This window comes from Ovis aries, chromosome 5, assembly GCF_016772045.2.
Source record: "Ovis aries strain OAR_USU_Benz2616 breed Rambouillet chromosome 5, ARS-UI_Ramb_v3.0, whole genome shotgun sequence".
In the NCBI taxonomy this organism is placed as follows: Eukaryota; Metazoa; Chordata; class Mammalia; order Artiodactyla; family Bovidae; genus Ovis; species Ovis aries.
The window spans coordinates 5,873,336-5,886,884 of NC_056058.1; the positions used below are offsets into that span (position 1 = coordinate 5,873,336).

General features: G+C 50.5%; 1 protein-coding gene across 2 annotated transcripts in view; it reads left to right on the plus strand.

Annotated features, from left to right (window-relative positions):
* The window catches only part of CPAMD8 (C3 and PZP like alpha-2-macroglobulin domain containing 8), a 99,795-nt gene that overhangs the window by 21,635 nt on the left and 64,611 nt on the right, over positions 1-13,549 (plus strand). For both annotated transcript variants that reach the window (XR_006059820.2, XM_042249714.2), the window contains exons 11-15: positions 381-608; positions 2,915-3,085; positions 5,950-6,078; positions 11,463-11,646; positions 13,021-13,193. Coding sequence is in view for 1 of the 2 variants with exons in the window: in XM_042249714.2 (XP_042105648.2) it covers positions 381-608; positions 2,915-3,085; positions 5,950-6,078; positions 11,463-11,646; positions 13,021-13,193 (885 nt within the window). In the remaining variant the exon portion in view is untranslated. The remainder of the gene's footprint in view (positions 1-380; positions 609-2,914; positions 3,086-5,949; positions 6,079-11,462; positions 11,647-13,020; positions 13,194-13,549) is intronic.

Below are 13,549 nucleotides of genomic sequence, written 5' to 3' on the forward strand. Positions count from 1 at the left end.
CATGGATTATTTGCCCCTGGGAGCAGTCCTGAGATAGGAGTTGATTGGGGGTGGGGTTCTGCACTCTGGGCAAGGGAGGGGAACCAGCGCTCTAGCGTGTGGCTGACCAGGTTCAAGTCCCCACCTTGCAGTCTGGCCCAAGGGGTTGTTTCAGCTTCTGCCCGAAGAGCCGACCTCTCTCCTCCTAGAAGACGATGCATATCCAGCTGGGGACTCAGCCTCCATGCAGGGATGCACGGCATAGAATGGATGGGTCGCCGAGTGTCCCCCTGGTCCTCCAGGCGGCCAGAGGGGCACCTACTTGAGCTGTGGGTTTGTGAGTCATCTCTCAAAGCTGCTCAGCTCCGGCTGAGCATGACCTGTGTGTCTCCTACCTCCAGATCCATGGGTCCCAGGTCTTCAGCATCTGTGTGAAGGACATGATTCCGGCCGACGTCCCCGAGCACTTCCGGGGCACCATCAGCATCTGGGCCATGGTGACTACTGCGGATGGGAGCCATCAGGTGGCCTTTGATGACTCCACTCCGGTCCAGAGGCAGCTGGTGGACATCCGGTACTCCAAGGACACGAGGAAACAGTTTAAGCCGGGGCTGTCCTATGTGGGGAAGGTAAGCCCCAGGCATAGTGCCCAGCAGGGCCTGTCAAGGTCACAGGCTCTGTGCCGCCTCCCACCCTAACTCCTGCCTGAGGACCACTGTGTAACCCCTGCAGTGCATTCCATGGGCCCTGCAGCTGTGATGTGGTTGAAAACCAAGAACTTTTGCCCTCTTGGGATTAAGGAGCTGCTTTGCTGTGCATAGTTAGACATTTCCGAACCTAGAGCGCTAAACCCGATGCTATGTATCCACTTATTTAATCTGTTCCACGATGGTATCGCCTTCCTTAATTGGCTTGACTTTATGTCTAGATGACTTAACTACTAAGTCCATAAAAGGCAGACCCCCATCTCTGAGACAGTCTGATTCAGCTCCCTTGTAGGGAGTGGCATTTAGAACAAGCCCCTGCCTCCCTTCCACCCACTACACTGCTTTTCTACACAGTAAAATTTGAGATGACTAGAGATTCGAGATGCTGAACTGGGGTGTCTGGTTTCAGTTGGAACTTGGGCGGAAGGGAGGGCAAGACCAGTGGAGCCTTGTGTCTCCCCAGGGTGACCCTTGCCTCTGCCCGGTATCCACACCCCTCTTCCCTTTTGCATCCCGTGGGTCACCCACAGGATCCTGGAGGCCTGTCTTCATGTTCCTGCTCCTCCTGCTCTGCTCTGGGACCTCGCTTCCCTCCTCCATGATGAGATCTCAGCCCCCACCCTCAGCTCTCTGTCCCACATGCAGAGGCATGGCTTGCGTGCCCCTGGATTTGAGGGTCCCAGCTAAGGCACCATACGGAATATGTATGAATGGACTTGGGGCTGTCCATTCAGTGAAAGGGGAGTGTTTCACCTATACCCAGGAAATTATCCACTCTCTGCACGAGGGGCTTCCCAGGTGGCGCTAGTGGTAAAGAACCCACCTGCCAACGCAGGAGACCCAAGAGACGTGGATTCAATCCCTGCGTCGGGAAGATCCCCTGAAGGAGGGCATGACAACCCCCTCCAATATTCTCACCTGGAGAATCCTCATGGACAGAGGAGCCTGGCAGGCTACAGTCCATAGGGTCGCAAAGAGTCGGACACGACTGAGGCAACTCAGCACTCATTTCATATCTGCATTAAAGAATGGAGCTGGGAATACCCTGGCAGTCCAGTGGTTAGAACTCCGCCTTCAAATGCAGGGGGTGAGGGTTCAGTCCCTGGCTGGGGAGCTAAGATCCCACATGCCTTGTGGCCAAAACCAAAACAGAAAACAGAAACAATACTGTAACAAATTCCATAAAGACTAAAAATGGTCCACATTAAAAAAAAAAAAGAAGAAGAAGAACAGAACTGGTCACCCCATCACCAGATACCTGCACAGCTGAGAGGTGCTCCAGGATCTTTCCAGAACCACTGATCATATTTCTTCACGACATCCATGTCTTTTGAACCCCTCTCTCTGACTGCCTTTTCTACCTGCCGGAATGAGTGAGGTCTAAGAGTCACATGGGACTGCTTGCCCTGTTCCTTCCTGGCTGTGGCACCACGTAAATGGCTGGTGCCTTTACCAGGCTGGTGCCTGGTAAAAGGTGATTGCCTTGTGACTTCTCTGCCAAGTCCAAGGTCAAAAAAGCTTTCCCCTGTGTTATCTTCTAAGTATTTTGTAGCTCTAACCATTACATTTGGGTCTCTGATTCATTTCGAGTTAATTTTGGCATATGGTGTAAGGTGGGGGTTCAGCTTCATTGTTTTGCATCTGGAGACCCAGTTGTCCCAGAACCATTTGTTGAAGGAATTGTTATTTTCCCATCGAATGGTCTTGGCACCCTTGTCAAAAATCAATTGACTGTAATTCTTTTCTTTTGCGATGCCATGTGCCATGCGGGATTTTAGTTCCCTGACCAGGGATTGAACACGTGCCCCCTGCAGTGAGAGGGAGGAGCCCTGACCACTGAACCTGCCAGGGGATTCCCCTTCACCACATTTTGATCCTTTTTGACAATCAATTGGCTGTAGATGGCTGGACTTACTTCTGGACTGTCGATTCTGATTCATCAGTTTTCACACCTGTCCTCATACGAGTTCCGTCAAGTGCGGCGTCTCCACTATTGCACCTTTGTAGCAAGTTTTGAAATTGGATGTATGAGTTCTTGATTCTTTAACAGGATTGCTTTGGCTATTTGGGGCCCCTTACAGTTTCCTGTGAATTTTAGCATCGAATCGTCAATTGCTGCAAGGAAGCTGGCTGGGATTCTGCTGGGGGATTGGGCTGAGTCTGTAGATCAGTTTGGGGGGGGGGTGTCACCAGCCTAACCATACTGATTCCTTGGTGACCCATTCCAGGTGGAGCTGTCGTACCCGGATGGCAGCCCGGCGGAGGGAGTGACCGTCCAGATCAGGGCAGAACTGACGCCAAAGGACAACATCTACACCGTGGAGTCTGTGTCCCAGGGTGGGCTAGTGGAGTTTGAAATCCCCTCCATCCCTATGTCAGCCCAGCATGTGTGGCTGGAGGTGAGTGAGTCACCTAGAGCCTTGTCATTCAGCCAGCAGACATGGGTTTGGTCCCTCCTCCAGGCCACGCTCAGGCACTGGGTCAGTCGTCCTGGGTCCTGCCCCTGCCGTGAGTGAGTTCACAGTCTGATGGGAGAGCTGGCCAGGGGGTCAGATAAACCAACCACCCCAGAGTGAGGCAGGATGCTGAGAAGGGGTCAGGGTGTCTGGCTCCCCACAAAGGATCTTTCCAGGTGGACTCCTGACCAGGGGGGTGTTCAGCCAGGCTGCTTCCTGGAAGGTGGAACAACAGATGCAGAGGCCCAGAGAACTGCAACCGTAGTATAATTAGGTTCTGCAGTGCCCAGCTGGCCGAGCCATTGCAGGAAGATGTGGAGGAGGGAGCCGGTGGGGCTTCCCCTTACGTCAAGGGATGTTGCTTAGGGTCCACCCAGAAGGCAGTGTCAGAGTCAGATGGGCTGAATGGTCTGATTTTATAACCTCTCCCCACTCTGGAGGCCTTCCCAAATGGCACAGTGGTAAAGAATCTGCCTGCCAATGCAGGAGACACAAGGCTTCAATCCCTGGGTCAGGACGATCCCCTGGAGGAGGAAATGGCAATTCATTCCAGTATGCTTGTCTGGGAAATCCTGTGGACAGAGGTGTGTGGCTCGCTACAGTCCTTGGGCCTGCAGAATTGGACGTGACCGAACACGCACACACGCACACCCCACTCCAGTGTCCATAGTTGGGGGGGGGTGTCTGGGTGAGGTCACAGGTGGGCAGGTGGGAGGCAATGACAAGGCTGTGGAGGCAGAAGTGGCAGGACCTGGTGCCCCCTTGTCAGGGGCGGGAGGAGCAGGAGTAACAGAGAGGACGTCCCAGCCCTCGTCTCTATGGCTGACGGTGGGCATGGTGGCCCCACGGACACTGGCGTGGTGGAGACAGGGGCAACTGAGAATCAGTGTGTAGGGGGGAGCCAAGGACACTTGGGATCACTGTGTCCCCTGTGGGCAGCACGTCCTTAAAGATTTTTAACAGCCAGAGGTCTCCAAGCCACCAACAGTTTTAACCAACTGGCTACAAATTTGGGGTTCCAACTACCCCAGGACCTAACAAGTACAGATTTTTGAATGACTGAAAGACACCCCTTTAATTTCCATTAGTTTTTTAAGAATTAGGTGGCAGCAAAACTCCCCAAGTGACTCCAAATACTAGAATTAGCGGAATAATTTTGTCTTTCGTAGATACACAACCAAAAATCAGCATTTCCCAAAAATGTCACTTTAGTAGAACGACAGTCTATTTCTGTGACCAAATACTGCCTAAGAAAAGGTCTTTAATTAATTATTTTCTTAAAAAGAAGGATGAATTTTAAACTTTACTTTTAGTTGACATATATCTGTCTCTCTCTCTATACAATTGACATGTGACATAGTCATTGCAGGCATTCAGTGTAATGATTCAATATCTGTCTGTACATGAAATGACACCACAGTGTGTCCAATTGCCATACATAGTTACACTTTTTTTTTTTCCTTGTGATGAGAACCTATAAGATCTGAGATAGTGCTAGTGGTGAAGAACCTGGCTTCCAGTGCAGGGGACACAAGAGATACAGGTTCAGTCCCTGCATCTGGGGGAAGGTCCCCTGGAGGAGGAAATGGCAACCCACTCCAGTACTCTTGCCTGGAGAATTCCATGGACAGAGGAGTCTGGCAGGCTACAGTCCATGGGGCCACAAAGAGTCAGACACTACTGAGGGACTGGGCACACCAGATCTATTCTCTGAGCAACTTTCTCTATAAATTAGGACCAACCAAAGAGAGATACACACGCGTATAGGACGAGAGCTGGAGGGTCCCAAATGGATCGCTTTGTGTGCTGTCCCTGTGGATCTGGGACACCTCGCCCTCCCGACAACACATTCAGCAAGCTCTGCCAATCTGATGCCCACTCACCTTCAGGGCCCACAGCTTTCACTGGGATTTCACTACACAGGCTTGACTGATTTGTCATTGGCCCCATCACTGAGCTCAGTCTCTAGCCATCTCCCCCCTCCTGAGGTCAACTTGACACCACATCACGTGGTTCAAAGCCCCTACCCTCTAACCCCATGATCGGGCTTTCTGGCTTGGCTGTCCCCGTCTTGAATTGCTCCTTAGCACACATTATCAGGACCCTCGGTGAGTAACAAAGACTTACCGGGGAATCCCAGGGGATTAGAGGCTATCTCCCAGTAACTGGGATGAAGGCAGGCCAGCTTCTTTATTCTGTGTCACACAGAGGTCTTAGACAACCCCCTGCCCCATACCCTGCTTCTGGTATCTTCCTTGTGTTAACTGCATTCTTCTAGCGGCAAGTGAAGGCAGCAGGTTTAAACTCCCAAAGGAGCAAAGGTAGTATAACTGCCAGTCCCTGGGGTGTTCAGAGAGGGGTCTGAGGGCTCCAGGCGGAGCTGCATCCAGAGCCCCAGGGAGGCTTGGCTGCCCCCGCTCCTGACCGCCATCTTCCCTATGCTCACTTCCGAAGCAGGCTATACCCTCTGAGAAGCCCCCTGGGGCTGCCGGCAAGCCCAGGACGGGGGTCCTTCATATGCCCGTGATGGAACTGCCTCTCAGCGGCCATGTGGGCCACCCACCCCTGACTGAGCCAGCCCCCAGCACCCTGTGGCCCGTCTTTGACGCTTGCTTCCTATGGAGATGGGAGAGAACGAGCTCGCCACACAGGACCCCGTTCTCTGAGAATTGGGGAGGGGAGCTTCTCCAGAGGGAAATGGGAGCATGAGAGGTCTTGCTGCAGAGCAGGGCAGGTCGAAGCATCCCCAGGACCCCTCTTCCTACACCAAGCCTCCAAGCCTTGACCGAGTACCCTGTCTTCTTCAGACCAAGGTGACAGCACTCAGTGGAAAGCCCGTGGGGGCCCAGTACCTGCCCAGCTACCTCTCGCTCAGCAGCTGGTACTCCCCCAGCCAGTGCTACCTGCAGCTGCAGCCGCCCTCCCATCCCCTGCAGGTAAGGCTTTCAGGTGCGCCCTTCCCCAGGCAGGAGGGGCCCAGGAGGCAAGCAGCACACACGTGCCTGCAGGGTCCCTGCGCGCGCTTCTCCTCCCTTCTCTCTCCGCACTGGTAACCGCTGGTTTTTTCTCTATTTATTGAGTGTGTTTCTGTTTTGTCATGTTCGTTAATTTGTTTTAGTTTCTAGAGTCCATATATAAGTGATAGGGTTTCCCTGGTGGCTCAGACAGTAGAGAATCTGCCTGCAGTGCTGGAGACCTGGCTTAGATCTCTGGGGCGGGAAGATCCCCCTGGAGGAGGAAATGGCAACCCACTCCAGTATTCTTGCCTGGAGAATCCCATGGACTGAGGAGCCTGGTGGGCTACAGTCCATGGGGTCACAAAGAGTTGGACATGACTTAAACGACTTAGCATGCACACAAGCCTGCACGCGTGTTTTATAAAGCACACTGTTATTGCTCCTAACTGAGAGCACAGAGGGCTAAGCCCCGCTGCCGTGGGTGGTGACAGGCTCGCCAGTACTGTCTCTTGTGGAAGCCACTTGATGATGGGGCTCCCGGACCCTACCAGCCCCGTAAACTTCTGACACTCCCTACCCTAGGGGTGCTGCCGAAACCTAAGTCTTCAAGGGGTCCCTGGGATGCAGCCTGTGCGCCAGGACTGAGTGGCCCTCTGTGGGGGTTATGAGAATGAGAAGTTCCACTGAGATCGTGCCCAACTTGGCTGAACATGCTGTTCTGGTTTTAATGCTGTTCAACCAGTGGTGCAGCATGGGGAGGCTGGCGTTGGCTGCCTTCCCGTGTGGACGGGAAGGAGTCCTGTGTCCCAGCTGCCAGGACCCATGTTCCCAGGAGGCAAGGACTTGGCAGGGCTGCAGAATTCCCCCTGGGAGGGACACCTCTGTCTTGCCTGAGTCAGATCAGCAGGCACCCACTCTCCCTGTCCCAGACTGGCATTGAGGGGCCCTGAGTGTGAATTTGAGGCAAGAGTGGCTGTGCTCAGTCCAGTCCAGGCTCTGTGTCGGGGTCCTCTTCCTTTCCTCCAGCACCAAGGGATGTGCAGTGAGGAGCTGCTCTGCAAATGGGGGCTGTCACCCCAGTTTTTCAGGGTGACTCTGATGCCATAGGGTTAGTTCATGAGAAGAACAAAGCTTGTTCTCTTTCCTTGTGTTTTTCCCAACATCTCAAACCAAAGCAGATTTTTGTTTGGGTGTCATTATAAGCAAGATATTTACAAATTTAGAGAGAAATAGAAAAAACAGTATAATAACCATGTGCCTTCCACCTAGATTTATGAATTGATATTTTGCTCCATCCATCTACCCACCCATCCACTCACCCACCTATCCATCCATCCATCTACTCACCCATCTATCCATCCACTCACCCATCTATCCATCCGTCCACCCATCCATCCACCCATCCATCCATCCACCCAACCATCCACCCACCCATCCATCTACCCACCCATCCATCCACCCAGCCATCCATCCACCCACCCATCCACCCATCCACCCGCCCATCCATCCACCCACCCATCTCCTACTTACCCATCCATCCACCCATCCATTCACTCACCCATTCATCCATTTCTCTCCACTTTTTTTGGCTGCAGCATTTGCAAGTAAGTTACAGATATCTTGATACTTCCCTCTTAAATTCTTGAGTCTTAAAGACATTCTTCAACCTGATTTTCAGTCATTCTTTTCTAAGAAAATTGTACTAACTCAATCATGTTGCTTAATTCACCGGCAGTCGTCAGGTTTTCAAAGGTGTCCTCAAGATACAGTGTGTCTCTAGTGTGGATTCACACCCATGCTTGTCTGCATAGTCGTGTGCACCCATGTGTGAGTGTGCTTGTGTGTGTGTGTGTGTGTGTGCGCGCGCATGCATTTCATTCAGGATCCATTTCTATGCTGCTTTTGCTCTTCTGTGTCTGTAAGCACTCCTGAGCTGGAGCCTTTTCGTCGCCGTGACTTTTGTAAAGAATCCAAGCCTGTGGTCTTGTAGATTACCCCACATTCCGAGTGAGATTCAGGCTGAAGGCTTGTTTTGGTAATATTACTATGCCCATGCTGCTTTTGTCACGTTCTGTCAGAAGGCAGAGTTTTGGGCAGCCCCACCCTTGCTGAAGCCGATCTTATCCTTGGTCCCAGTCTAGCTCCTCCCAGCTCGTTCCTTCTGCAGGCGAGGCTAATAAATAATCTGGGTGATGCTGAGGCCCCTGCCACAGTGTTCTGACCCTCAGCAACCTTTCGCCCAATGCTTTTTTCATCTTTTTTGGAGTGGGGTGTGCCTTATGGCATGCAGGATCTTAGTTCCCCTTCCAGGGATCAAATCCATGCCTCCTGCAGTGGACACACACAGTCTTAACCATTGGACTGCCAAGGAAGTCTCGCCTTTAGCACCTTTGATGATTCTTGCTGTAATCAGTTATCACTTTGGGGCTTCATGATGAAGATTCTCATTTATGCATTACGATTCTTGCATCCCTTTTGCACTTACTAGGTGGCGTTCCTCTGTAAGGAACTTTCTCCACCAGTATTTTAGTTGTGTGATTGTTTTTAGAGTGCCTATTGTCCTATATACTTCTAAAAAAGTGTCCACTATGTTATAATCGGTTACCATCATACTTCCTTTTTTTTCTTTTTAAATTTTGAAATAATTTTAGAGTTACAGAAGAGTTGCTCATACAGTGCAGAGAGTCCCTCTATATCCTCCCTCTAGCTTCCCTTAGTGTTTTAAATTTTTTAAGTGTTGTTTGCTTTTTGTTTCTGTGAAAGTAATTTATATATTTTGGACACTCCACCCTTAACAGATGTATGACATGAGAGCATTTTCTCCCATTCTGTGTATTGTCTTTTCACTATCTCGATAGTGTCCTTTGATGCAACAAAGATTTTTAACTTCTGGTGAAATTCAATTTATTTGTTATTTTGTTGCTTTGCTTTTGGTGCCTATCTCAAAGACATCATTCATTACCAAATCCAAGGTCATCCAAGAGAGTTTACCTCTCTGCTTTCTTCTAAGAGTTTTATAGTTTTAGCTCTTACATTTAAGTCTTTGAACCATTTGAGTTAATTTTTTTATATGGTGTGAGGGTAGGGTTCAACTTCATTTTTTGCATTTGGAGATCTAGTTGTTCCAGAATCATCTGTAGGAAAGACTACTCTTTCCTCATCAAATGATCTTGGCACCCTTGTTGAGAATCAGTTTGCCACAGATGATTATTTCTGGACTCTCAGTTCTATCCTGTTGATCTGTATGTCTGTCGTTATGCCAGGACCACAGTATCTTGAAGATGATTTTTGAAATTGGCAAGTGTGAGTTTTTCAACTTTGTTCTTTTTCCAAGATTGTTTTGGTTAATGCTGGATCCTTTGTGTTTCCGTATGAATTTTAAAATCGGCCTTTGCATTTGGCAAAAAAGGCCACTCACACTTCCGTCTAATGTTATCATCTCATGTACAAACCATGGTACAATTGTAAAAACTAAGAAATGAGCACTGGAGATGACTGTTAACTAAACTCTGGACTTTATTTTGATTTCCCTAGTTTTTCCAGGGTTTCCTTTTTTTTTTTTTTGGTCCAGGATCCCATGCAGGATCTTGCATTGCGCTTCTCTCCTCCAGTCTGATGGTTTCTCGATCTTGCCTTGTCTTTCAAGACCCTGACATTCTCTAAAGGTTGACTTTTCTTTCTGCTATTCCAATTCCCCAAATTTGGCTGTGGGAGCACCTTTGGGCCAGCTCCTTAAACAAGTAAGTTCTCTTCTTCAGTGGGAGGTAGAATGACATTTATTAGCCACTCACAGTGAACAGGTTCAGTGTTGAGAATAATATATTCATTATTACATTTATCATCTCATTGGATCCTCAGGACCTTCTCTCCAGGAGATTTAACCGTATGTTACAGATGGGGAAACTGAGGATCAGAGAGGTGAAATGACTTACGCAAGGACCCACAGCAAGAATGATACTCACCACTCACCACCCCTCCTCTGAGCATTCAGGGTGGCCCAGATGTTTGGGGAGAGTCATGAATTGTAAATCATAGAGCATAGGAGGGAACCTCTGGGGTAAAGACCCAGAGGAAGACTTCTTATGCAGCTTGTTGCCTCAGTGTGGGATATGGTCATGTTCTAAGCCCTTGGGGAGGTCACAGGACCTGGGAGACTTTGGCTGTAACACAAGGAATGAGAGCAGCTTGGAGGTTAAGCATGGGGCTCTGGCTTCTGCCCTTTGGAGTTTGAATCCTCTTCCTACAACTCACTAATGTTGAGAGTGGAGCAAGCTTCAGTTTCCCCGCTCTGGAAACTTGGGGATTATGATAGAACCTGGCTCATTAGTGTCTATCCAGTGAGAAGTTTCAGCCCACTGCCAGCACTTGCATCTGTGAAGTTAGGGAACAGTCCCCAAGACCATCCGCCCACCCGACACCAATTGCTGAATTTGAGGGTCCTCAAATCACCTTCAGTTTCTTTAGTCTCTAGAGGGATTCACAGAATCTCTGAAAGCTGTCATACTCACAGTTACAGTTTAATACAGTGAATGATACAGATTAAAATCAGGCAAGGCAAGGATCATAAAGGCAGGGGCCAGATGTCATACTCACAGTTACAGTTTAATACAGTGAAAGATACAGATTAAAATCAGGCAAGGCAAGGATCATAAAGGCAGGGGCCAGATGAGTTCTGAATGTGAACTTCCAGTTGTCCTCTCCCCACAGAGTCAAGGATAGTGTTACTTTGCCAGTAATGATGTGTGACCACATGCGTGGTGTACTGCCAACCAGGGATGCTCACCTGAGCCTCAGTGTCCAGGGTTTTGGTTGGGGGTCAGTCACATAGACATGGCTGACTACCCGCCTGGCTGGCCCCAGTCTTCCATAGGAATCCTTCCATAGGAATCCTTCCATAGGAAGGATTAATCCTTCCAAACTTATATAGTGTGGCCCAAGGTCCCCACCATAAATTACATTGTTAGTATCTGGTGTGGTCCCAGACCCTAGATAAACAAAGACTAATCAGGCAGAACGTTTCAAGGCCTTCGAGATCACCCCCAGGAGCCGTGGCCAAAGGCCAGTCCTCTTTGGAGGCTAGGTTCAGTTACTTGCTACACGGCACTCACTGAGAGCTTCCATGCCTTTATGACATTTCACCCACACCACAGCTCCATTTTCAGAGCATCAGCTGGGGTTGCTGTGATGATGTAGTCGTAGCCAGGGACAGACACTGAGCATTCTGCTCTGAGGCCAGTGCTCCTCCGCAGCTCTCCTGGCCTCCTTGTGGCCCTAGAGTGGCCTTCTCCCTAGGGTGAGCTGTGGCATCGGTGCTGTTCTGTGGGTGCCAGGCAGGGCTCCCCATGCTTGCCTGTCTCCCACAGGTTGGGGAGGATGCCTATTTCCCTGTGAAGTCCACGTGTCCCTGCAATTTCACCTTGTACTACGAGGTGGCTGCGAGGGGCAACATCGTGCTCTCAGGCCAGCAGCCTGCCCACGTCACCCAGCAGAGAAGCAAGCGGGCAGCCCTGGAGAAACCCATTCGCTTAATGCACCTTTCTGAGACAGGTGAGCTCATCCTCAGGCTGGAGGTTCCCGTTCTTCCTTCTGAACCGTTGAGACTGGGATGGGCATCCCAGCAAGGCTTGGTAAGCAGAATGCACTCAGGAGGGGAGCCTGCTTCAGGGTGAAGGGCACATTCCCCAGGCAAGACTGGACCGGGACCAGGAGGGTGGGCAGTGACCAGCCTCCTCTTGAGGCTGCCATGGGCTGGGCCCCTGAGCAGGTCCACACTATGCTATGCTGCCTTCTGCCAACCCCCTTCTGCTTTTTTTCCAGACTGATTCCCCATTAAGGAGTCCTCCTCCCCGCTTTTCTTGATGCCACATGCTCCTCACAGGACCCATCTTCTCCCCTGGGTCTTCCCATCCCTCTCCTCTTCACAGCCTCTCTGCCCAAAGCAGGATCCCCAGACTAAGGACCGTGGACACTTTCAGGGTATTCTTTGTGATGGGGGCCGTGCTGTGCACTCTAGGGTGCTGAGCAACATCCAATGGTCTCCACCCGTTAGATACCAGTGGCAATCCACCTACACACAGAATGCCAGCCTAAAATGCCTCCTGCTATTGCCAATGTATCTAGCGGGGAAAGTGACTCCTGGGTAAGAATCACAGAGATAGATGATGATAGATTCATAGATAGAACCATCAATAGATAAACAGGTGGATAATAGAGTCACAGATGGATGAAAAAGTGAAAGTAAAAGTGAAGGTTGCTCTGCTGTGTCCCACTCTCTGTGACCCCACGGACGGATAAGTGGATAAATAGATTCATGTGTAGAATCTTCAATAGATAAATTGACAGGCGGATAGACAGTCGTGGATGGATGAACAGTTTCATGGATAGATAAATAGAAGCATCAATAGATAAATTGACAGATGGATGGATAGATAAAGCCATGGATGGTTGGATGGATAGACAGATGATAGATAGGGAGACAGGTAGACAGTCTCTCTGATTCTAAGCCACTTTCTTACCCTCAGAACTGCTATGTTTGGGGCCAGCTTACTCTCTGTGGAGCTGCTCTGTGCATTTTAGGGTGTTGAATAGCATTCTTGGCTCCTACCCACTAGATGCCAGTAACACCCCCAAGCTGCGACGGCCAAAATTTCCAAATGTCCCCTGGCAGTCAGCACTGCCCTGGCTGAGAGCCGCTGGCCTGATGAGTGCATTTGCATTGTGCGCCCACCTCTTCTTGGGTTTGTCATCCTTTCTGGGTGAAATAACAGGGGACGTGAGTATCCGTGGAGTACTTGCCCTGGGCCTGGCCTGGGCTGGCACCTCCTCATGCTACACCCCATGGTAACCCCCAGGTAAAGCTGGGCAACTGCGGCATCGCTGGTCCTACTGCTGCATTTTCACGTCTCTCCTCACTTATCTTAGAGCCTCCTCCGGCCCCAGCAGCAGAGGTCAGTGTGTGCATGACCTCTCTCCAGCTCGCCGTGACCCCCAGCATGGTCCCCCTGGGCCGCTTGCTAGTCTTCTATGTCAGAGAGAATGGAGAAGGGGTGGCTGACAGCCTCCAGTTTACTGTTGAGACCTTCTTTGAAAACCAGGTAGGGGACTGGGAACCAAACTGGGGGAGGGAGGGGAGGATAGGTAAGCGTCATCGGGGCTGGAGGCTCCAGGATGTTGAGGCTGGGGTGGACTGTGGACAGTCACTGGTCAGACTCTAGGCGATGTGACAGGCAGGACTTATAAGGACTGTCCTGCCTTTGAGAATAAAGGAAATCTTGGTTGCATCTTGACTGGGAGGTCCTCCAGAAGTCACCCAGATGGAATTGCGTTCATACACACAGTAAAAGTGGTCAGTGTTCTCTTACCCTGCTGGGCTCCAAACTTAAGGAACATCACTTATGTCCCCCAAACTTGGTTCAGCCTCCTTTGCCCTCACCATGCACCCTCCAAAACT